Source organism: Prosopis cineraria, unplaced genomic scaffold (assembly GCF_029017545.1).
Source record: "Prosopis cineraria cultivar Desert tree isolate PC_DT_omini unplaced genomic scaffold, ASM2901754v1 PC6, whole genome shotgun sequence".
NCBI classification, from domain to species: domain Eukaryota; kingdom Viridiplantae; phylum Streptophyta; class Magnoliopsida; order Fabales; family Fabaceae; genus Prosopis; species Prosopis cineraria.
Window position 1 is genome coordinate 37,440,839 of NW_026555337.1, and position 24,243 is coordinate 37,465,081.

General features: G+C 32.6%; 3 protein-coding genes across 7 annotated transcripts in view; 1 reads left to right on the forward strand and 2 right to left on the reverse strand.

The window, feature by feature from the left end:
* The first annotated feature begins 785 nt into the window (after nucleotides 1-785).
* The window catches only part of LOC129313013 (carotenoid 9,10(9',10')-cleavage dioxygenase 1), a 23,837-nt gene continuing 379 nt past the window's right edge, over nucleotides 786-24,243 (forward strand). Inside the window, exons 1-14 of one of the 2 annotated variants that reach the window (XM_054955831.1) lie at nucleotides 786-1,325; nucleotides 2,469-2,539; nucleotides 2,763-2,777; nucleotides 3,784-3,895; nucleotides 4,909-5,008; nucleotides 5,250-5,312; nucleotides 5,774-5,884; nucleotides 5,966-6,150; nucleotides 6,532-6,670; nucleotides 7,492-7,609; nucleotides 7,696-7,797; nucleotides 8,118-8,369; nucleotides 8,604-8,715; nucleotides 9,630-9,847. In XM_054955831.1, the coding sequence (XP_054811806.1) occupies nucleotides 1,089-1,325; nucleotides 2,469-2,539; nucleotides 2,763-2,777; nucleotides 3,784-3,895; nucleotides 4,909-5,008; nucleotides 5,250-5,312; nucleotides 5,774-5,884; nucleotides 5,966-6,150; nucleotides 6,532-6,670; nucleotides 7,492-7,609; nucleotides 7,696-7,797; nucleotides 8,118-8,369; nucleotides 8,604-8,715; nucleotides 9,630-9,659 (1,647 nt within the window). In that variant the 5' untranslated portion in view covers nucleotides 786-1,088 and the 3' untranslated portion in view covers nucleotides 9,660-9,847. Of the gene's footprint in view, nucleotides 1,326-2,468; nucleotides 2,540-2,762; nucleotides 2,778-3,783; nucleotides 3,896-4,908; nucleotides 5,009-5,249; nucleotides 5,313-5,773; nucleotides 5,885-5,965; nucleotides 6,151-6,531; nucleotides 6,671-7,491; nucleotides 7,610-7,695; nucleotides 7,798-8,117; nucleotides 8,370-8,603; nucleotides 8,716-9,629; nucleotides 9,848-24,243 lie in introns of those variants that run through there. The other variant, XM_054955832.1, reaches the window with a different exon arrangement.
* LOC129313014 (nuclear transcription factor Y subunit A-1-like) lies at nucleotides 12,091-16,664 on the reverse strand. Of its 4 annotated transcripts, none has more exons than XM_054955833.1 (7): nucleotides 16,442-16,664; nucleotides 15,665-15,921; nucleotides 14,938-15,050; nucleotides 14,618-14,713; nucleotides 13,597-13,761; nucleotides 12,757-13,109; nucleotides 12,091-12,336 (listed from the first exon to the last, which is right to left on the reverse strand). In XM_054955833.1, the coding sequence occupies exons 1-6, from the start codon at nucleotides 16,456-16,458 to the stop codon at nucleotides 12,786-12,788; spliced, it is 972 nt and encodes a 323-aa protein (XP_054811808.1). In that variant the 5' UTR covers nucleotides 16,459-16,664; the 3' UTR covers nucleotides 12,091-12,336; nucleotides 12,757-12,785. The 4 variants fall into 4 exon arrangements, with proteins under 4 accessions (XP_054811808.1, XP_054811811.1, XP_054811809.1 ...); XM_054955836.1 differs by having other exon boundaries at nucleotides 16,357-16,663; XM_054955834.1 differs by having other exon boundaries at nucleotides 14,642-14,713; nucleotides 16,442-16,662.
* Nucleotides 21,762-24,243, reverse strand: part of LOC129313017 (uncharacterized) — a 21,575-nt gene continuing 19,093 nt past the window's right edge. The window contains exons 10-11 of the mRNA XM_054955840.1: nucleotides 23,113-23,177; nucleotides 21,762-22,145 (exon numbers count right to left, since the gene is read on the reverse strand). Coding sequence (XP_054811815.1) covers nucleotides 22,051-22,145; nucleotides 23,113-23,177 — 160 coding nt within the window. The 3' untranslated portion in view covers nucleotides 21,762-22,050. The remainder of the gene's footprint in view (nucleotides 22,146-23,112; nucleotides 23,178-24,243) is intronic.

Below are 24,243 nucleotides of genomic sequence, written 5' to 3' on the forward strand. Positions count from 1 at the left end.
GGATAGTATTGATGCTGTGAAGAAGAAAAAACACAGCACACAAGAAAATAGCACATGTGTTGCTTTGGTAGTATCGGAATTAAGTTTCTTCGTAAATGATGAAGATCTTTATCATTTTGAGGAAATAACACCATTTTCACAAGAGGCAAGTTATCACGAGTGTTATAAGAAAAAACAAAGGTGTTAAAACATTTAACACAGAGTCTCTGAGAATCAAGTTTAAAGAAGTACTGATGCTATGTCTTTAGTATAGGTGTTAAAAGAAAAACTTGAAGGGCACCACCCATTCTAGTTAATTAGTATAGGTGTTAACTTATCTCAAAGAAAGAAACTATTATAAAAATTACATAACAGCACTAGTGTTAAATAAGAAGAGAGTAAACAAAATAAAACTTGTTAGAGGAGAATAAGAGTAGCCTCTAGTACCGGCGTTAAGGAAACATGGGTTAAAACCAAAAGAGAAGAGATGAAGTAACAGGATAAGTAGCAATGGTGTTAAAGTACAATACCAGTGCTAAAGATTCTGAGGCAATGTTGGTAATGACCTCAGCCTAAACACCAGTTCTTTTTGTAGTAATTTCTTTGGATTTTAATTGGGAAAATTACTTTGAGTTATCACATAACATAATTAAATATCATAAGATAAAGAAAAATGACAAACCAATTATGTTGAACTTGTATGTAAGTCTTCTATTCTAGTTCACTAATTTGGTGAAAAGATTTCTGTGTAATCATAAAATTGGGGCCAATCATGCCAAGAGGTCGTGGTTCGCCCGCCATCTCATCCTTCCAATACAGAATCTTCTTCTCCAGCAGAAATAGTATCTGTTAAAATTTTCGTCTTTTTCCCACTTTGTCGACATTCACAATTTCACATTTCAGTGTTTTGCTTCAATCTTTCTCTCATTGGTAATAACGTGGCCGAAGCTTAACCAACAGAGACGTCGCTGAACCATACACCACGAATCATTTGATAATTCCGCACTTGATAGCTGAAAAAAGTCTTTCTTATTCACCTATCAGTGACCCACCATTTCCACAGCCACAGAGGAAGGTAGGAAGGAAGGAAGATAGAGAGAGTGAAAAAAATGGCGGATGAGAAGAAGCTTAGCGGCGACGGCGAAGCAGCAGGACATGGGATAGTGAAGGTGGACCCCAAACCTTACAATGGATTTACATCCAAAGCGATCGATCTTTTAGAGAAGATGGTGGTGAAGTTCATGTATGACTCTACAAAGCCGCATCAGTGGCTCGCTGGTAATTTTGCTCCCGTTCCGGACGAAACACCTCCCACTAAGCATCTCCCTGTGAAAGGTCACCTCCCGGTGAGTACAATTGGCTTTTATATTGCCCAATTTATTTATTTTTATTGAGTTACCCACGTATTTGTTTCATGCGTTGTGCTTTTGCTTGCTGAATTGGATAACCGAGGTAAGGAAAGAACGCGAGCGATGGAAAACAAAGATTAATTAATGGGATTGGGTTGTTGTGTAATCATTTTATTTCGTTTTTCAGTTGACTGAGAGCAAATTTGATTATTTTTATCGGGTTGACGGATTCGCTATCTCCAAAGTTTCGAAGTATTAATTACTATTAATTAACTTCGTTATGCCCCTCCAGGGAGTAAGAATTTCCACTGTTTCATTATGTGCTGGTTTATGCCAATAGCTATACTTAGTATGCCGTGTCTTATCGAAACTTATGCTATTCAAGTTTATATATGGATGTTTAATCTGTGAAAATTCAATTATTGGTTGTTGAGCTGAAGGTTGGAGTTCTCATGATTACGAGAATACTGATCGGAGATTCAAATAGTTTGTTTGCCTGGAGATGAAAATGTTTGAAGCCTAGACATAGTTGCGGGTTGGCAATCAGAGGAACTTTACTGCTTAATACTATTTCTTTGATGAGTTTTGGAAGAACTGTTCTTCTAGTGGAAGAAGCTGGAATTATTTCAAAGACATGACCAATATTTTGTTTTTGGTTAAGACATGAATGACATTTATTTATACATGGCATGGAAAATATCAAATAATTTACAAAGATGGAATTATGGAAAGACTTGAAAGTGTAAACTAGAAGAATTGTTGGTTCGTTCATGTGGACTCTGCTAGCTTACATAAGAATCCAACCAGCTGTGAAGAGGCTGTTTTACTCACTTATTCTCCACATGTCTTCGCTCTTCAGTGTTTATTTCAATGACATAGGTCTCGTGGTTATAATAATGCTAAAAGCCTCTAGATCTGCCCAGATTTATGGGCATTTGCCTGTGCCTAGTCAGTAGCAGCTTGTATTATTCTGGCCAGTTCCTTGGTTCTAAGTCTTGGTCCTTTCAGTTTTCTACACTTGTGCAATAATGGATAATCATGTTATCTTTATTGCTTTAATATGTCTGGATTGCATGTGAGTGACTATCATAATTTTCCGGTAATATTCTATGCCTCTAATAACATGCCAGTGAATTTCAGGATTGTTTAAATGGAGAGTTTGTCAGGGTGGGACCTAATCCTAAGTTTGCCCCCGTGGCTGGATATCACTGGTAATGTTATTGCTTTCTTGCATTGAACCATATATTGTGAATTGGGATATATTGCTTGGCTGCCTGAATGATTTCTTTTTTTCTTTTCCTTTTTCCTCTATTGTGACTATTTTGTGGGGAGAAACAGGATTAACATGGGACTATTTAGTTTGTCCCAATGAAAATATTTATTCTGAATCTGGAGTTTTATGTTTATACTTTGTTTCTTCCCTTTTGTTTGCAGGTTTGATGGAGATGGGTATGTGATTTTCTTCTCATACTCAATTTTTTTTTTTTTTCAGTTTGCTGAAGATTGATTTTTTTCATGATATTAGTGCTGTCACATTTGATCTACAGCAGGAAAGATGGGTGGCCTTAATACTGCAATAGCTAGGGGATACTGCTGACCCTTAAACCTCAATCATCATTTCATGTTTGTCGTTTAATGCTTTATTTTACGGCTGATTGAAATACTGAATTACTTGTATTCAGCAACATCTATAAGATATGTGTGAAATAATTTAAAATCTATAGTCTGCTTTTGTATTACTGATCATATTATAATTCCCCACATAGTGGGATAGTGCCTTTTATTGTTGTAGTTGTTCGTATTGTAAATGCTGATGTTTCTGCTAGTTCAGTTGGAATTGCATAATTTAATTCTCCAGCAACTGAATGCTCCTATTCCTTGTTGTACCTTAGGTTTTGCCTCTTTCTTTTACCTGCTTGCTTTATTCCATTTAAGTAATCATTGATATGATATTAACCCCTTTTTACTTTGCTGTATTTGGAACATTTTCAGTCATCAAAATTCAAAGAAATGTCCATTTTCACATGCTATGACATGTTAAAAGATTTCACTTATTTGCCACTGACTTGTGCTTTTCTGAACTGTATGAAAGCCACGGTAATCTTTTGTTTCTTTTTTTAAAAATTATCTTCTTTTCTTTTTTTTTAAAAAAAAGAGTTGTTCAACTTTTGCAACTGGATAGGACTTTCCCAGGGGCAGGCGACATAAAAGTGTCAAGTTCCAGATGAATGTGACAGTGAATCAGCTGAACAAACTTCTATTCACTAGATTTAGTTTCTTAAATTAATAAACTGTTTCTAGTTGAACTTCCACTTTTGAAAGTGAGCAGGTCATTGTAATATGGTTAATGTTGTATTCAAATTTTCTTAACCCTCGAGTAGCCAACAATGCTGTTTAGAGCTTTTATTTTGGTATCTGGTCCTCCCATTCTGATTCATATATCATTGAATTGCAGAATGATCCATGGTTTGCGTATCAAAGATGGAAAAGCAGCATATGTTTCCCGATTTGTGAAAACATCTCGTCTAAAACAAGAAGAATATTTTGGAGGTTCTAAATTTATGAAGGTATAACAATAAATTATGTTCACGAGCATTTTAAATTTTATCCTATGTTGGATATCCTCTTTCCTGAAGTGAGTGTTTGAAAACAGTGACTGCTTTAAAGGGCACAAACACTAATGCAGGACAAAGAGAAGGAGAGATAATAAATAGGGGGAGACCGGCAGAGTTTAGGAAGATTAAAGGAGAGAAAGGAAACTCAGTAAAAATCTCTAACTTCCTAACTTAGGACAGAACTAATATCCTAACAAAATTATTATAAACTCAAAAAGATTTTCATTTATCAAGATACTAACGTCCCAATATACAATCATATACGGTATCTCAATTACTGATGATCTTTGATGTGGGATATATCATATATACTTATATCATACTTTCTTAGGATCTACAGGACAAGTTATTTGGATTCATAGTAAAATGTGCGTGTTATTTGACGAGTAACATTGAACAACTTATCAATATCACTTTTTATGGGGTATTTGAACTAATTACTTCGTCAATGCACTCATTCATCTGATATTTCTAATCGCTGAAGTCTTTTACCTTGGTGATCTTCATACTACTCAAGTCTTTATTGCTTCTAAATTCAAATTACGCCTGAGTTTGTAGAATTAACAAACACTGATATAGTGTTTCATGATAGGCTTAGAAAGTTAAATCAATCCTTTTTTTTTTTATCTAATTAAAAACATAGAAAAGTAGGGAAGAGTTTCGTGATGATCTGCATGCCACATGATTTTTCCTTATTTATTATCTCTCTTTCACTTCCTCATTTGCATCATTTGTTTGTGCTGGTAATTGATCTTCTCCTTCTCCTTCTTCTTGTTTTTTGTGGAGGTGAAGTGATTGTTGTTCATTTGGTGTATTGAAAAGTGTAAACCTTAGCGATGTCAGAACTCAGACCCCCTTCCAAAATGAAAGTTAAAATGGGGAAGCTCGGTGAAAGATTACTTACTATTGATATAGATGTTTGTTTTAGACTCCCCACTGTAACATCTTTTCATGTTATTTTTCAGATTGGAGATCTTAAAGGTTTTTTTGGACTTATAATGGTTAACATGCAAATGCTAAGAGCTAAATTGAAAGTACTAGATATGTCTTATGGACATGGAACAGGTAACTTCTGCGGCCTGCCGTCCTTTTAAATTCAAGGTCCTTCGGAATTGTCGACCATCTGCATAATTGTTTCTGTTGTAATTTCAAAAGTGTTTCTTAATGTATTCTTTGTTTGAGGATTGAATAGGTGTTGAATTATGTATGGGTTTCTCTTCAATGGGGATTTTGTAGAAAGTATAGCATATGCATATTATACATCTGTTAAGCGTTCCTTCATTAGATTGTGCTTTTATTGTACCAGCTAATACGGCTCTTGTATATCACCATGGGAAGCTTCTAGCGCTCTCTGAAGCAGATAAACCCTGTAAGTACAAGTGTACAGATTCTATCTATGCATTTTCTGAGAAGCATACAGATGCTGATTTTATCTCAAATTTCATTGGATTAAGAGTCTTTAAGGATTCTTTCTTGGTTGATGTATTATACTAATCTAGGTGTATCACCTGCACATAAAATGATAAAATCACTAGAAAATGTATTTTAGGAAATTTAAAATGATATTTAATAAAATCTAAAAAAATATGCAATAAATCCCAACAATTCCCTAAAAATGTTTATTTTCCCTTTAATTACAAATATTAACCAATTAGACCCAAATAATCCAAAACAAGTGTTAAAAAGTCAAGAAAAGTGAGGTAAAAATATGTAAAATATGTGAATTATCAGTCTATAAGGAGTCTTTCTTGCTTGAGGCATTATACTAATTAATGTTTATTTGATTTCTTCTAACGGGGGACTGATTTTTTTTTTTTTAAATTTTGGTAGATGCCATTAAAGTTTTTGAAGATGGGGATTTGCAAACTCTTGGCCTACTGGACTACGACAAGAGATTGAACCATTCCTTTACTGCTCATCCAAAAGTTGACCCGTTTACTGGTGAATTCATTATCAAATTAGAAATTCAGTTGTCTGATTTGATGAACTAGTTTTATCAAATAATAATATTCCTGCATGCAGGTGAGATGTTCACATTTGGCTATTCACATACGCCACCATATATAACTTACAGAGTAATCTCAGAGGACGGATATATGCATGATCCTGTACCTATAACAGTAACAGAGCCCATCATGATGCACGATTTTGCCATCACGGAGAACTATGCAATATTTATGGATCTTCCTTTGTATTTTAGACCAAAGGTACTGCGGTTTTTTCACTCTTGTAATTTATCATGGATGATGATACAGAAACCGAGTCTTTCATATTTCTCTCGTCTACCACATATCAAAAATAAAAATCCTTCGCTATGCTCATGCACTTTGGTGAAATAGCTTTAAATTAAACGTTTATAATGGTATGACCCTAAGAAGGATGCCCAGCATGAATTTTACTTTTACAGATCACGTAATCAGCATCATGATTGCTTTATTTGCTTATCTTAATTCAAAGTAGAAACTATTAAGTGGCGTGTAATTATCTTAAATGTTGATGATGTTCTTCTGCATGTTTTGTTGTTTTGTTAAGCACCAATTGAGGTAGTTTATAAAACTTTGTTTGTTGAATGAAATATATTTTTTCAGGAAATGGTGAAGGAGAAAAAAATGATATTCTCTTTTGATTCAACCAAAAAAGCTCGTTTTGGTGTACTGCCTCGATATGCTAAGAATGAGATGCAAATTAGATGGTTTGAGCTTCCAAACTGCTTCATATTCCACAATGGTGTGTTTATTTGTCCCTGTTTCTCCTTGACAAATTATTCTTGATCGATGTCCTGTGATTATGACTCGGTAAACTTTGCAATGAATGTTGAGTGCATTGTAACAATATTTAAGTTCTGGCTCTAGCACGATGGATTCTCCCATCAAGCCTATAGGATGTCTTAATGGATAGCTGTAAGTTTACATTTATTGCAATAATATGCTTATCACTTTATATGAAAAGAGGAGAAATGTCATATGCTTAAAAATTACTACCAAGACCTTTTCTCCTCTTCAGCCTTCTAAAGGTTTAACTTTTGGTTTCTTGTTTTCTCTATGACAGTGAACTAGATATTGAATTTAACTAGATTTCCTTATAGTGTAATTCACGGGATAAATAATAACTTGAGAAAATGTGGATTGAAATTAAAAAAAAAAGGAATTTCTTTTTTTAAAAATCTTTTTTTTTTTTTAAAGAAGTGTACTTATTGTGTGTTGTGTAGATAGTACGAGAGAGAATTTATAAAACAAAGTAAAAGAGAAAACTCAGGCATGGAGCCGGAAAGAAGATAAATTGACACTATTCACAAATTATTTGACTTCCTATAAACTGATTATATATAGAATAAATATGGATTGAGGCTATCAATAATTATTGCTTTTAGAGATTTTCATGCGTATGAAACTGGCTTGTAATGAGGACATTTTACTATCACCTGCGAAACATAATTAACTTTTCTTTGGGGGGGGGAATCAAATTATCAATCTGCGTTTAAAGTTTTCAATTCTCATTTGACCGTTCAAATCTCTTTTATAATCTTTTGTATGAATTTTTTGTTCTAGCTAATGCTTGGGAGGAGGAGGAGGATGTTGTTTTGATTACCTGCCGCCTTGAGAATCCAGATCTGGACATGGTCGGTGGTGCTGTCAAGGAAAAGCTTGATAATTTTGCAAATGAGCTGTAAATAATCTCAATCCTATGTGTCATTTGTGGAACTCTAACTACTGGACGAGTTTTTTTCTTCTTAATGTTTATTACTGTCTTAGGTATGAAATGAGATTCAACATGGAAACTGGTCTAGCTTCACAGAGAAAACTATCAGCGTCTGCCGTGGACTTTCCTAGGGTAAACGAAAGCTACACTGGCAGGTAAGTTTAATTCATATGTTTTGGGAGCATTAGGGTTTTAATAGGCTACTCTGAAAAATGAACAATCTAGAACTAGATTCTGAAATTGTAAGTCATTGTTACTTAATCAGCAATTAAGTTTGTGGTTGTAATTTTTATAGTGATCCCTTAGGACCCAACTCACCTAAACTTTTCTTAAAAAAACAAAAATAGAAGAAGGGATAAAGCAATGCTCCCATATGTGATTTCCAAATAATGTTCTATGATAGAATCAGAACAGTGAATATAATTAATGCTTGTTTCCCATCACCTGTACTTACTATTTGTATTCTCAAAATCAGGAAGCAGCGATACGTTTATGGAACCATATTAGACAGCATTGCAAAAGTCACAGGGATTATCAAATTTGATTTGCACGCTGAACCAGATTCTGAAAAAACAAAGCTTGAAGTTGGAGGAAACATTCTGGGTATCTATGACTTGGGACCAGGGAGATTTGGTTCTGAGGCTATTTATGTCCCTCGTGTGCCTGGCATCGATTCTGAGGAAGATGATGGATACTTGATAGTTTTCGTGCATGATGAGAATACAGGGTATCACTTTCCTCTTCACCCTAGACAGAGTGATCTTAGAACCCCTTTGGTATATAATATGAATGAGGATGAGAAAGCTCTTTCCTATTTATGTGAACGAGAAATCTTAATGGCATTATTCTTATGTGGGACTGCTCCCTCTAACTTAAAAGTTTATGTTGCGATTAATGAAACTTTGTTTGCCATTTTTAGTAGAATAAAGCCTAAGAATGAATTTTAATTACAATACTGCAGAAAATCAGCAGTGCATGTCATCGATGCGAAAACAATGTCAGCTGATCCTGTTGCAGTTGTTGAATTGCCACATAGAGTTCCATATGGTTTCCATGCCTTCTTTGTGACAGAGGTTAGTGTTAATTATATTGTTTCTACCTCATGTCACTCTAGCTCTTCTTTCTCCCACTTAACCCTATCTCCTTACTTCTATGATTTCAATGAGAAAAGTTGGTAAAGCAATGGAAGTTCAAAGAATTTGCTTGAGATAGAATTTAAGAAATTGATTTTGACAACCAAAGAAGTCTTCAGATAAAACATCGTGTTAGATAATGAGCTTAAGCTTTGGTGGTATTTAAGAGTTCTCAACATCAAATGAAAATGACCTAAAATGGTAAAAAACTTTAAAGCAAGTGAAAATTCTATTTTTTCTATTTTTCTTTGTTTAATCCAGTGTTTTAGCATGATGCAGTATTGGGTGTATCACTTTGCTACAAGTTGCTTTTTTTCCCCCCCTTTTCCTTTTCCTTTTCTGGTTAGATTTATAGGATCTGGCAAATCTGCACAAGTAATTCAAGATAACCTAAGTAATGTGTTACCTATGATACCCCACTAGGGCCAAAAATAATAATGAAACGCTGTTCTCCGGGATTGAAACCCTTAAAAAATGAATAAAATCACATCCCAACACGATGCATATTTAAGAAACAACTCTACCCAAATTTGCAAATAGCGATGTTTTAAACTGTCTTGATCTGAAACCCTTAAAAAATGAATAAAACGGTTTCAATGACCCAATAAAGGATTATGCAATAGATAACAAATTAACAAGTTTAGTTCATTATGTAATGATATGATGCCTGAAAGGAAAATATGATACTCAATATAGTTATTTCAACTTCAGTAAATATAGCTAGAAAGTACTCTACTGCTTGATGCAATACAAAAAGTTGTAAATAGACTTGAGTTTAAGAAAGTAATATATATTTTTATGTTTTTCCCCTCTTGTACTTGCATTCTAACAAGAAGTCATGGTTCCCCTCACAGGAACAACTACAAGCACAGGCGAAACTCTAAAAGAGTTTTAACTTGTAACAGAAGATAAAGCATCCCAGCTGCCTCTGTACACCGTTTACACATCCTTCTCATTCACAAGAGTTTGTTATATATATATATATATATATATATAATGACATACAGGGTAGACTCTTATGATTACTCCCTCCTTCAAAAATATAAAACAATTTTAATGTTTTAAGTTTTAATTAATGTGTTTTTTTTCAAAAGTGCTCTTAATACATAAGTCACTTTATATTTATTTTAAAGTAAAACACTGTAAGTTTTAGTTAACAATGTCTTATATTTTCGAACAAAAAGAGTACAAAACGTGTATTTTTAAAGGAAAATTGCATTTATGAACTCCAACTTGATAAAAATGAGATTAAGAGTATTAAAAAAATCATAATTACCCTCAAACATAAAAATTAATATTAAACGTATGCTATAGAAATAATGAAATTTTTAGCCCCTTATATTTATTTCAGTGATCAATTTGATTTATAATTTAGAGAAGAGGCAACTATGTTAAAATTTGTTGATATGGATAATGAAAAATTGGTGGCAATTATGTAGATTAATGAAAAGGAATATAATTATTTATATAAAAAAACAAATTTAGAAACTTTTAAAAATAAAAACAAAACAAAAACACATCACAATTAAAAATTAAACTTATTTGAGGATAAGAGTTAATTTGCATTTTTAAAGCTTGAATGATGATTAAATTAATAAAAATTAAATTTGAGAAATCAAATCGGTAATCAAAATAAATTTAGGGGATTAAAAATTTTATTTTCTCATTATAATATCTTGAGGAAATTATTTATGAAGTTAGTTAAATTTTAAAAAATATTGCAATAAAGATCCCTTGACCATAGCTAATAAAAAAGAGAACTCTAAAAAGTCTAAAAATTCAATGTAGGCTAAGAGTACTGCAATGAAATTAAATTGCAAAGGAAAATTATATAATTATTCCTACTGAAATATGGTTTTTTGTTCATTAATTTAAGTTATTTATTTCTCTACATGTTATTCACTACCCTATATTAAGTTATTTATTGCCCTATTGTTTATTGTTTGTCAATTACCTTCAGTTAATAGTCAACTTTTTTCCTTACTTTTGGACATTTGTAATAGATAAATAACAGGCGGTAGGTTAATGGACAATATAATGTAAAGTAATAAATAACAGTATGTAGAGAAACAAACAACTAATGTTAGCATGATAACAATATTTGAAATAAAATTAACTAGAAGTAATGGATAAACAACAGACAATAAAACAATGAACAACTTAATATAAGGTAATAAATAATAATATGTAGGGAAGCGAACAACTCATGTTAGTATAATGACAACATTTAGAATAAAATTAACTAAAAGTAATAGACATACAACAGACAGTAGAGCAATGAATAACAATATGTAAAAAAACAAGCAACTAATGTTAACATGATGAAAACATTTAGAATGAAATTAACTGAAAGTAAAGGATAAATAACAGACAGTAACATAATGAACATTTAATGTAGGGTAATGAACAATAATATGTAAAGAAAGAAATAACTCATGTTAATATGATGACAACATTTAGAATGAAATCAATTGAAAGTAATGGACAAACAATATATAGTAGGCCAATGAATAACTTAATGTAGAGTAATAAATAACAAATAATAGAAAAACGAACAATTCATGATTGCGTTGGCTATGTTTTATGGAAAGGATTAATATTGTCATTTCTCTCAGTATTTTAATTTTACTTCAATGCTCTTAAATTATAGTAAAATTTTGAAGTATTTAAGATTTTCCTTTTTTATAAACTATGGTGAAAGGTTTTTATCAAAATCTTCCCTAAATTTTAATTTTTAAAAACAGCAATAAATTTTTACAACTTGATTGCGACTTTCATTTTATGAACTGGAAATCTTAAATCTTCTAATATATTTTTTGTCAAGTAGGATTCTTGGATATCATTTCTCTCGCTTTTAAAATTGGCTTTTTTGGGCAATTAAATTGGTGTACAGACGACGTCTTATAACCTCTGCAGTCTCACACTATCACACGAGAAAACGCAAGGTCCAAATTTTGAATATCCATTATACACTGAAAATTAAATAGTCCATCATCACCTACAACGTTACCCCGACTGCTTTAAACTAGTGATGACGTGATAAATAATGCCCATACAGCTGCTGCAAAAACGATTTTTGGAAAAATTACTATCAATTGAGCTTAATAATACTTGAATCTAACACGATTAGCTAACTATGTTAAAAAAAAAAAAATTCTACATGAAAGGTAAACTGAACATTCTTTAAGCAATTTTTTAGAAAGAAAGAAAGAAAGAAAGAACACACGCACAGTAATGATAAAGCATGTGGAGTGAAAAAAGAAGAAATTATAATGCATGGAAGTATAAAAAAGAGCTTTAAAATCATCAAGTCAGTAACCATTAAATCCAGATTGATGTACTCAGATTGAAAAGTGCATCCCAGTGAACAAGTTCAGAAACCATAAAAACTATTATTTCACTTCGTCTTTCATGTATTTAACAAATAAAGCAAACCAAGGAGAGACCAATCACAGAAAGATCTCAACCACTTTAACCAAAGTAACCGAGCCAAGAATGAGTTGCCTTGAGGGTGGTTTCCTCCTATTGAGATAGAAGAGACAAAGCCTTCAGCCTCTTCACCTGCAAAATTTGATCTTTCTATTAGACTAATGAAACATGCAAGTAAAACACTACAGCATATCCTGGTTTGCTTAATCGTTGAGGATAGAAAACAAATTTTTTATAGAAAATATGGAGAATAAGAATTAGGTAATAATGGTCGTAGAAAATAGGAGTGTTCATAGGTCCCATTGATTATGGAACTGGTTCGACTTAGCCCGGAGGCCAAGAAAATAGCGATGCCAAATCAGGCCATGAGTTGAAATTTTCAACCCATGGAGGTTGTGGGCTAGGCACATGGCTTAGGTAATGCCCAATCTGACTCGTGAACACTCTTGAAAATTATAATAGACTTAGCAGGGATAAAAAGTAGGAAGCGAGGAAATCCGTCTCTGCCTAAGATACCAATCAAGGATTTCTGGTACTTAACCCATCCAATACCTGAGAAAATCCACCAACTCAGAAGAGTTTCATTTGATAGCCATATTTGGGGTTCCATGAATCTGCATGCTTCCCCTCTGTCGACCAAACAAGTCTCCATTGAGCATGTTCCCAACCATGGACACTGACATGTCATGATTCTTTGATGAGCTGAAAATCTCGTTGTTGATAAGAGAATGATCAGAGGAGGGTGTATTGGCAGATATTGCTGACAGGTTTGCACCGCTGTTCTTGTCCTTTTTTGGAGCAACGTTGGAATTGTTATTTTCAACCTTCTTTGTATTCAAAAAGCGACCCCCACATCCTCTTGCCCTTCTCATAGCATGTAGGTGACGAGATTCGTGAAGATATGGCTGGTAAAAAAATTTAAGCATTGTCATAATATGATCTCTTACATGGGGAGACAAATAGAGGGTAAATGTCGTTTGAATCCTCTGCAATTGCGCAGTAATATCATATGAAAGATAATGATACAAAGAAGTGAGTGTGTGACTCCCATTTCATTTATTTGCACATATACCAACACAATGAGTTGTGAATGTAGAAACTGAAATACTACACTCAGAACCACTGTGCTCATTTAGCCAAGGTCACATTAATTGCTTAGACATGCACTATCTGCAGTATTTCAATCACTAAATAGTAAGAACAGAAATAAACAATCCAAGGGATTTTTTTCCTTGCAGAATTTAAAGAGATTTTATATTGTTCTCACATTAGTTGTTCGTCTTTTAAAACCTGTATACTCTTGGCTTCTTAGTAGCTAGCAAGTTAACATGAAATGCTATAATTGAGGGAGTGAAATGAATTTAGATGGCTATATCAGCATGTCAACCATACCTTTCTAGCTTTAACAACTTTTCTTGCAAGCTCAGCCTTAGCACGTGATTGCCTTCGCCTTAAAATACCATGATACTGCTTTGCATTGACATAGACAGGCTCCTCTTCCATTTCAAGTGGCAAAGGCATTCTAGCATGATGCATTCCATACAACTGAGGATTTATCTAGCATCATAACAATGGAAATTAGGAAAAAAATCAACAAGAAGTTAATACATGCATTTCGTTCATCTATAATCTTGAGAAATGTAACAAACATCACATGCGGGCAAAACGTAGGGAAGCGAGAAGAATTGAAGTTGAGGGAAAGACATATTGAGAAACAAATCCATCCTGAAAGGAACCGCATGACACTGGGTAATTATATGTCATTCATAGCATACATAGATAGGCAGGCCAGATTTAGATTCTTCGAAGTAACATGCTTGTGAAATCATTCTAAATTAAGAGACACAGATAGATACAAAGGACTGGAAAGAAAAGGAATGGGTTCCATACAAACTGTCATTCCTTGTTTCGCTCTTTCTTTTACTTCAAAGATGCTTTAACTTCAGATTATCCAAATTCGAAGTCAAAGACAATGCCAATGCAGTTGTTACTGTGACAAGGACATGACTATTCCATCTACAAGGGAAAATAATATATAAAGGACTAAGTGCGTTGGTAGGACCACATATAGTTTGAGTTGTCAAGAATATATTATTCTTTTCAGCAAGAGAAAGTCTGGGTAAGTTGAATTTCCAGAGTTCACCAGAACTAGGACAAGCCTCACAATATGAAGAGTGCTTATAGAGATAAATAATATATTATAGAATAAGTAATCACAGACGTAGAGCAGCATTTTGTTGAGATAAAAAATATACTTTTTATCTATGGAGAAACAAACATTAAGTACAAAAATACATGCAAAGAAAATTACTCTCTTCTGATGCCAAACAAAAGAAAACATTAGTTCTTTTCCAGGGGAGAAAGGAAGACAAGTTATAAAGATGTCAAACAAATATGTTCAAGTGAGACCTACTGAAACTGCATTTAGCAAACAGACCATATTTTGATGCCCATGGGATGTCAAGATTCCAGCATATTGTGCATCTGAGTAAGGGTAAGAGGTAAAAACCTGCATGTATTAAAAAGAAAAAAAACTATATAATCTTTTTATTTCCCATACCCAAAATCAAATGCTGCACAATATCGAAGATTCAGCAAATTACCAAAATAAATTTCTGAAAGAAAAGAATGGTATTGAGCCAAAATAATATGGGAGACATTGACTAGCTATGAACTCACAATTACAAGTTCCTCAATCCTCTATTTGTGTGAAGGGATTTAGATATGGCTTACAATTGAATGACCAACAAGTTCGGCTTGGGAATTTGAACTGTGTTTGCCCATCGTATGTGCTGGAGAGGACAGAACATATTTGTTATTTTGGTGCCCTTTGTTGTCATTTCCACCTGAAACCAATAAGAATTTGTTTAGACATCATATGATGCTTGTGTTCATCCAGAATTCATGGTAAGACTAAGTTAAAACCAAAGATTCTAGTTAATTCCCACTTATGTTCTTTAACCCAACAGAAGAAAAGGTAATTCTGAGAAAAGGGATGAAGAAGAAAAATGTGGACCTATATTATCAATTCTTGGTTTTCCTTGTCCTCAATCAAGGCACTACTGATCCTTTTCACCGTTAAAGGAGTTGAATGGCATGCTATATCTTCAGGCATCTTGAATGTATGGATACAATACAACATATGAAAGTCTCCCTTGTTCGGCATAAAAACTGCCAGGTTATTACCAATGGCGGTTGAATTAAGTAGAAGATATACGATGTCTCTTAAGCAAGGTCTGTTTTAAATGTTGTGGATAGAAAAAATAACGCTGAGAATACTACCTCCTATTTGGAGCTTGGCACTGATCAAATATGAATTAATCAATAGTAACGAGTACCAGATAGTTGTAAAAAAATTATGAAATCACAGAAATTGTACTGTATAAAAGGATATATGTAAAGATTATGATGTACCACACAGCTGCCACTAAGATGTCAAAACACAGACACCAAAACGTACCAACAGCAGAAAGTGAAGGTGAAACCATAGGCCGTGTCTGCTTTGGAAAATCAACTTTATCTGCTCCTTCCTTAGCCGGTGAATTCATGACTGAACCACTTATCTGATATCCTGCAGATGATTTAGAGGCATTTTCCTCCACACCACGCCACCATGGCTGAGAGTAAATGCCTGATTGGAATTGAATCTGCCCTCCACCTCCTTCAAACCTCTTATCTTCCACATCAGGTTTTCCTGGCATCCTTCGCAAGTTTTCCCTGAAACCAAACAGGAATGAGAAAAACAGAAATCAAATTACAGGTACACAAGCACGTGATCAAACAGAACCTAATTTGTAACTCCATTGTAGAATTCGCAAAACACAATGAAGTTAAGACTAATTTGAAGCCTTAAAAGATGTTAGGTATCTGATAAAAGGACATAATTAAGTTCTAAATAGACTTGACTTGATCAAGCAGAGTTCTTCAGCTGGGTGTTTATCGCAGTGAAAGACTATCTCACTATCCTTCCCTTTACTAAAATGCAAACTCAAATCTCAAGTATTTTCCCATCTTTTCTTGCCAATCAAACAGACACCCAGAAGGAAATTTCTACTTCAAGTTCCCAAATCAGGGAAAACAGAATTTCCATTAGGCAACCAGGTCAGTTATTGTTGAATCTAAATCAAAGCAAGAGATGACTTCGTGAATTACAAGCAGAAAACTCTGAAGAACTTACTCCAGGTTGCGAAGCAGCAGAACAAGACCTAGAAGATTTAGGATTTGGAGCGTCAATTACTTTGAAATGAGACCCATTCTCTCTCTGCTTCTCCGACTGCCACCTTAAGAGAGACATACAGCAGGCGAGGATGGTGGAATTGGAGAAATATAGCAATAGGTAAAAGAATTACTAAACGAACGTGAAAGAAAGGCGAGAAATTGTGACTGGGTCCACTGGAGAAATTGAGAAAATCATCAGCTGTATTTCCTTCTTTTTTTTTTTTTTTTTGCGCCCTTTTCCAGTTTTCAAGATAATGGGAGAAAGTGATCAAGTTATATCTGTATCCATGGAGGATAATTTTAGGTTTGAGAAAAGTAAGGTTTTTAAATTATTTCTTACTCACGCAAAGGTCGTTATCGGTGTCTCCTCTTTAGAAGAAAACAAACGAAAACATATTAAACCTAATTATTTGAGTGCAATAGTTGAGTGTGATGGAAGAACTAGGACACACCATGACAGGAATATCCTTCTCAAATTCTTTTTTTCCTTTTGTAGACCGTTTAAAGTTTAGATAAATTAAGTTTTGACAAAAGATAAGATGCTCGAAGGAGTCAGGCTGTGCCTATGGCTCGAACACTATTTACAAAAACATTTATATATCACTTATTAATAAGCTAGTAAGATTTAAATTCATAATTTTATGAATTATAAATTAAATATTTATCAACTAAACTAATTTTATTGATATCTTTGTCTAATTCTTTCTCTCAGCTCTTTTTATTAATTTTTCTAATTAATTCCAATTCTTTTATATCAATTTGTATCACGTAAATATGCTCTTATTAATATAATAAAACTTCGAATGATATTATAGATTTAGATTTGATAATAAACTCAAACAATAACTCTGATATTCTTTCAAAAAGAATTATTGTTAATTATTATTTAATAGAGTATAGTTTGATAATAAAGTAAAAACAAGCAATTAAAATATATAATAAAACTCTTTGTCCAAATATATATATATATATATAATAAAAAAAAATAAATAAACATTATTTTTTTAATTTTATTTATAAGGTAGAGAGAAAAGAAATGCTCCTCTTTATATTTACCTTTATTAAATATTTTAAATAAAAATATTAATAATAAAATTTAAAAATATTATTAAGAGTAAAGGTGAAAATTTATTAAATTTTAAGATAAAATTAATAAAATTTAATATTTTTTAATTTTAAAAAAATATTGATTTATGGATAATTTGGACAATTTACCAGCTTGATACTGTCATGTATGAGCAATTTAGACATAATAATACATAATCTATCTCATCAATGAGCTAACCTAACTGAGACACTTTATTTTAAATTTTCGATCCACGTTGATTGATGCCAATTTTTATTTTTATATGATTTTCTTAAATATAGAAATAAAGTTTTTCCTGCATGCCGACACCTGTCTCATGATGTACAACGTGTCTCAATCATAAACGACATACGTGGTCCCCACAAGGTAGACCCCGCCAGTTGCCACGTTGTCGGTCCCTGAAGTGAAGAAGCCATCATCATTATTTGTCAACGCTCCACCAACTAACTAACAGCCGTTTGCAGACGGCTTAGCTTGCCTCTTTTTCGGTTTGTCGTTTTGCCCCCGCATGCCGTAAAACGACGTATTGTGCCGGGAACGAATTTACCTCCGTGGCCATGAATATTTTTAGTTTACACTAATAATCTTTTTTCAGTTATCGTCAACTATGAAAAAAATAATAAAATAATTTTTTTACTATGATTAAAAAATTTTAAATTCATTTAGTTATTTATCAACTAATGACATGTATCTTTTACATAAAAACAAAAGGTATTTAAGACTCCTTTGTACAAGTTAACTAACTTATAATCAATGGTTAAATAAAAATTAATTTTAAATAAATTTTATAGAATCCATCAAGTTTTATTTATCAATAATTTAATATTAGTTATACTTTAAAAAAAATTCATCATTTAATCTATATAATTTTAACTCAATTACTAATACAATTAGTATTTAAATTTAATTTGATGTAGCTCAGTTTTTAAGTTTTACCCACTTGATAACTAATCTATTGAAGAACAGATATTCTAAAGATTTAAAGATTAATTTATTAAATTTTTAAAATTTGAGATATTAGATTATTGCTAAGTCAAAATTTATGATCAAATAATTAATTAATCTTTTATATCACATAGTTTATTATTAGACTTCCTTATTCAATCCAAAGAACATATTTTAGGAAAGCAAATTTAATATTGCATTAATTTATTTATAAAAAATAAAACCAAAAACGTTAATTTATTTTTTATTTAATGGAGAAAATTGTTTAAATTAGATACCTTGAACCCTTCCCTTGATTTACCAAGTGGAAGACACGTGTGGTGTGACAGGGACCCCAAAGGGATGGCGAGTGTTTTTGTAAGCCGTAACGTAACACGTGGCAAGGAATGAAGGTATTGAGGTGGCAAAGAGCTGAGCACACACGCACATTCATACACAACTGTACCATAATTTTTTTGGTCCACATACAATGTCTCATATTAAAAAAGTACACCCCACACACTCATCACGCTCTTTTTTCCACTGAACTGGTAAATGTATGTTTGATTCTGTGATTCTACTTTTAGAGTTGCCTTCTAGAGTAGTGTTGTATTTGTCTGTGAGTCTTGTTTCCTACTACATCTGTTTAAAAATTTGAGGAATTTTGTTCAAATCGTACTTCCTATTAAATTAGTTAATCAGTTTTTCATACTTACTCTTAATTAAATATTTTACTTTAAAATAAATATAAAATAATTTATTTATCAATATTACTCGAAAAAAATATATTAATTACGTTCTAAAATACTAAAAATATTTTACATTTTTTATAATTTAATTTTTAAAAAAATTTATATTTGTAACAAAAAGAATAAGTTGGTTCATATTTTCATGATCCTTTAAAATTATAACTCATGTAAACGATTTTCAAGATGACAAGGAGCAAAATTTTTGCCCCAAAAAATATGAATATAAATAAAAAGATATCAACTTAATCAGTTTGGATTTCAGAAATCTCATTTTAAAATAATTATTTTATGGACAAATAGCTTGCAACCTGTGAAATAACTCATGGTCGTATAAAACAACATGTTATCTAAATAAGTGGTCGAGATTTCGATCTCAATCCTTAGATGTAAGGATCTAATTAAAAAGGGGTTTGCCATTTACCCTAAATATCTTGAAAAGATTAGTCTATACATTAGGCTGGATATACTCATTATGTCTCACAAAAATAAACTATATAATATGTAACCACCAAACAAAAGATTTTTTATTGTTTCCCATAACAATCTCCCTTGCATTAGAGCATATACACTTCCTCCAGTCTCATTTATAAATTACTTTAACATATTTTACTGAATCAATAAAAATTTTACAATTTATTAATTGGTCTAAAAATTTAATAAATTTTTAACTTTATCCCTATTATATTTGTATACTTTAATAATATGATTTCTCTCATGAAAAATTAATGAGAGTAAAAAAGAGAACCTATGTTAAAAATTTAATGACATAACTTACAAATATAACTAAAAAAAGCACTCTGTCTACCTTATAAATGAAAATAGGAGTAATTATTTAGCATATCTAGTTATTTAATTAAATATGGTAGGATTTAATAAAAAGAGTAATCCAGTTCAAATTTAGATTAGTTGGTAATATAAGAAATTGAATGGTTGTACCAGAACTCATTATATCTCTAGATTTTGCTCAGTAATCAAAAGGAATTTAACAATGAGCACATAGTAGAACAAGGCATGATATGACATGATTGTGGCAGTGGAGCATATATAATCAAGCGTATATGATGCATGAGTTTTATTTTACACTCAATACCCCCAAAAGAGGAATGCGCATGCTTGCAGTGTGAGTCTACCACAAAACACACACACAAGTTTCTTGGTTTGCAAGGCTCAATTCAAAGAAAGTGATGATTCTCATAAGATCTTAATGTCTAAGCCACAGAGGACCCTACTCCTACATTTCCTTCTGAACAAAGAATTTGGGGAAGGGACAGTGACCCTTACACGGGATGAGTGGCTTTTCCAAAAGGAAGCAAAAGGGGGAAAAAACAAACAACCTTGCTCTTGGTACTTCTGAACAAGCCATGAACCACAAGTACAAAAAAAAAAAATAGACGTTAAGACCCCTGATTCAAATATAAAGGAGTTATATCAGTAAAAATAGAAGTCTTGAATTCAAAACTCTATAAATGCAATAGTGTTGATGGCATAGTATAAAAATATGGGTCAATTCACCCAGTTTAAACCATTAAACTGTTAAACTAGTGTCTTAACCAATTTAATAAAATGATTTATTTATGATTAGTTTAATCACAATTCAATTAAAGTTTTAACTATTAACCTTTAAATCAGTGCCTTAACTTGTCTAGTTTTTAGTATTTTGTGATATAAAGTCTTTGTCTAAAAAAGCCCTATCCTAACTTGATTTGTATTAGTCTAAAAATTGTTAAAGCCTTCTTCGCTCAACATAGAACAGACTTGGATAGAGGATACCAATGCCCCACACAAATAAAATAAAATTAAAGTTAAGTTTCACTTCCAAAGATGCTTTTGAGGTTCAGGGCATTCATATTGTACATTCAATTTTTAGGTTAGTGACTCATTCTGCGTCAAGTTTTGGTCAATGTGTGCCCCCACATTGATAATGTTCCGCCTCCTTTTACTCCAATCCGTGGCAACAGATTCTAATTATTGACTTTGGAAGTTCATTAATGCCCTGGAGATAATGATGAAAAAAGTCACCACCTTTTCTGTCTCACCATGGATCTGAAACAATTCAAAGTTGTGAGCTCTTTTGCATCCGAAGATGATCTATGCCTCTATGTAATAAAATTTGGTGTTCCATATCCCATTTTTAAGTGACATGTGATTAGAATTAAATAGGTAATTACACATTAATTGACATGAGGCATGAAAAGAAATTAAAACCTATAAAATTAAAAATTCTGGAGTGTGAAAGAAAGTAATGCATGAATAGAGGGAAAATTGGAGAAAAGTACCTAATAAGTAAATTAATTAAAGAAAGGAACCTAACTTGCAGAACATGGAAGAAACGGCGCAGAATCATGAAAGAAAATGCAAATTTTGGATCTGATCCTTTTCCCTAATTAATTTTCTAATTAGATCCTTTTCCACAATTTTCGCAAGAATAAATGTTTATGAAATTCATTCTCTCTCCTCACTACTCTTTCTCTTTCTGTTTCTCTACTTCAGAACATTTTACATGCCTCTAGCTTTAGAAGCCATTTTACACTAAGATTCATGCTGGGGAAAGGCTTGGGAGTTGTAAATGGCAAGAAAGCTTTGACGTTTAAATATATATTCATCTGGAAAAGGTAACAATAGTATTCAAGCTATACATAAACTCTCTTTAACACATTATAGTACGAGCACAATGTTAAGTGTAAACTACAAGAGTTAAGAGGAGATAGTTTCCTCGAGAACAATTGTGATCTCCTAACTTTCGTACTATATACATCTGCCTACAGGTCCAGTGGTCCTCTCTCGTGTGCCCCTAACAGAACCCAAAATCTTGTTTCTTGTCCAACTTTGGTTTGCAGATATACCTTTTGCCTTTGGTGCTGCAATCAATCAGCTACGATCACGGAAACAATCCCTCCAGAAATTCATCAAAGTTATCGTCGTCATCGATTTATGATCACTGGCAGAAGTTGAAGCCCTTTTCCCTGTTAATATGTAAGAAATCCTCAGCTTATAGGATTAGACGCAAGGAGAAGAGAAAGAATTTCCAGACATTCTTCAAGGGAAAAAAATAAAAAAGGAAAGATTTCTACATATTCAATTACAGATAGAATCAAGTCAACTTAGGCAAGCCCAGTCTGCAGAAACGACCATTTTCAAAACCAGCAGAAGAATAGGCACCATTCAAACCAAATCAAGGAAAATATATCTATACTAACATAAGCCTGGCAATTAAGATAACAATCAACATAATCAACAATTCCTGAGAAACTTGGTGCATACTACTTATTACTTTCATATTTAGGAACGGCTCAGCAGATGTACACCTGAAGCAGCCAACAAAATTAATGATAGCATGGACTCAAATCCTCAAAAGAAGAGACAGCCAAATATCCAAGATGAAGTTACACACATACACTGATGTGCGGCATAGATAACCTCCAAGGTCCCAACAAATAGGCCTCAAGCTTCATATAACAACAGCATGCAGGGGCAAATTAATGACCAGAATATTGCTTTCAGAATGATCCATTCCCTTCAGTGAACCAAGAAAATTATTTTCATTTTTTTATGAAAATACCTTGAATTCATTAATTCCAGTCAGACCTTCCTACTAAATAATCTGAAATGCATCTTTACAGAACGCATTAAATAACATATCCTCTTCTGCATATTTTATATGCTGCAAGGTTTTGTTTTCATAAAAAATCAATTGCCAATCAACATTGCAAACTATGCAAATAATAGAGCAACTATTGAAATACACAACCACGAGCACATTATGCTTGATCCCAGTTGTTTTGCTTAGTTTTCCTTTAGGTTTAGTCTCCAGTGTTTTTACTTTCCTGTGTTATTCATAATATCACATGAAAAAAAAAAGAAAAAAAAATGGCAAGCACATTTTCAGGAAGTAAAACTGTGATTCACTTCTAAAACAAGGCAACATCAAACCTTCTCGCCTCCTCTCTTTGCTTTTGTCCAGCTGATCTGAATCATCATCACTCTTTGACCGGTTCCTATAAATCAAAGGTCTCGATCTATTATCTTTTTGTCTACTATGTGTGCAAAAAATAATAAAGAGACGGGAACAAAATCCTAACCTCTTTCGGCTGTCTTCCTTTCTCTTTTTTCTAATTTTTCTTTCTCTTTCATCCTCTTGTAATGAAGCTTCTCGGCACATCTTTAGCAACAATAAAATGAAAAATTAAGAAATGAAATCCTTTTGCCAAACAAACATAGTAGTGCATTTCCAATATTCCGTTCAAGGTCTCCGGAATAACTTTCTGATTTTAAGTGTTTTTGCAGAAGAGTGAATGCAAAATCTTCTGTGCCAGCACAATCTCAAAGTTGAATATCCTAGAAATGCAATATACACTTTTCCCATAACTAATCTAATTTCTCTCAAGTCGATATAAGACTCATAGTTTTTTTACATGCATATATCCACAATTAAAGAAGTTTACAAAAGTTACTTCATAAGGAACATGTATCAGACATTAGCATAGATGCATATATTTCAAATAATCTTCCTTTCGCAAATATATCACTTTGATAAAAAAACAACAAATTTCCTAGGATAATACCTTTAAATCATATCTATCTTAATCATAAGATATATCCCAATGTAACTTAATTTCAATTTGATGCCTTTTAGACTATGGGTTTAATGTTAATTTTCATGATAAAATTTTTTACATTTTGAACAATTCAACCTTTTATGGTTTGGCATTTCTTTCAAAAGTTTTTTGCTATGGATATTGTTGGTGATATTTATTCACATAATTGCTTTACTTCTAATAATATTGATATGAATATCTAGCCTGCTAGACTAGAATACATTACAACAACAACACAACAAGTCTTTATCCCACTAGGTAGGGTCGGCTACATAGATTGCAAGACGCCATTGTGCTCTATCATTATCAAGCTTTTAGGAATATTATTAATTAAGAGATCGCGTTCAACTTCTTCTAAGAGTGTTCTCTTAGGCCTTCCTCTACCCCTCTTAATGTGACTCAAAGTTATTTATCTGTTCCACTCTTTTCACTAGTGCCTCCCTTGGTCTTCTTTGTACATGTCCAA

What these genes read in the sequence shown, in the direction of transcription:
- LOC129313014 (XM_054955833.1), bottom strand. An exon ending in AACTTGTTGGTCATTCAATT is followed by an intron (nt 14,714 to 14,937) that starts GTAAGCCATATC and finishes TAATACATGCAG; the next exon opens with GTTTTTACCTCTTACCCTTA. An exon ending in AAGTTGTTAAAGCTAGAAAG is followed by an intron (nt 13,110 to 13,596) that starts GTATGGTTGACA and finishes TTTTTTTACCAG; the next exon opens with CCATATCTTCACGAATCTCG.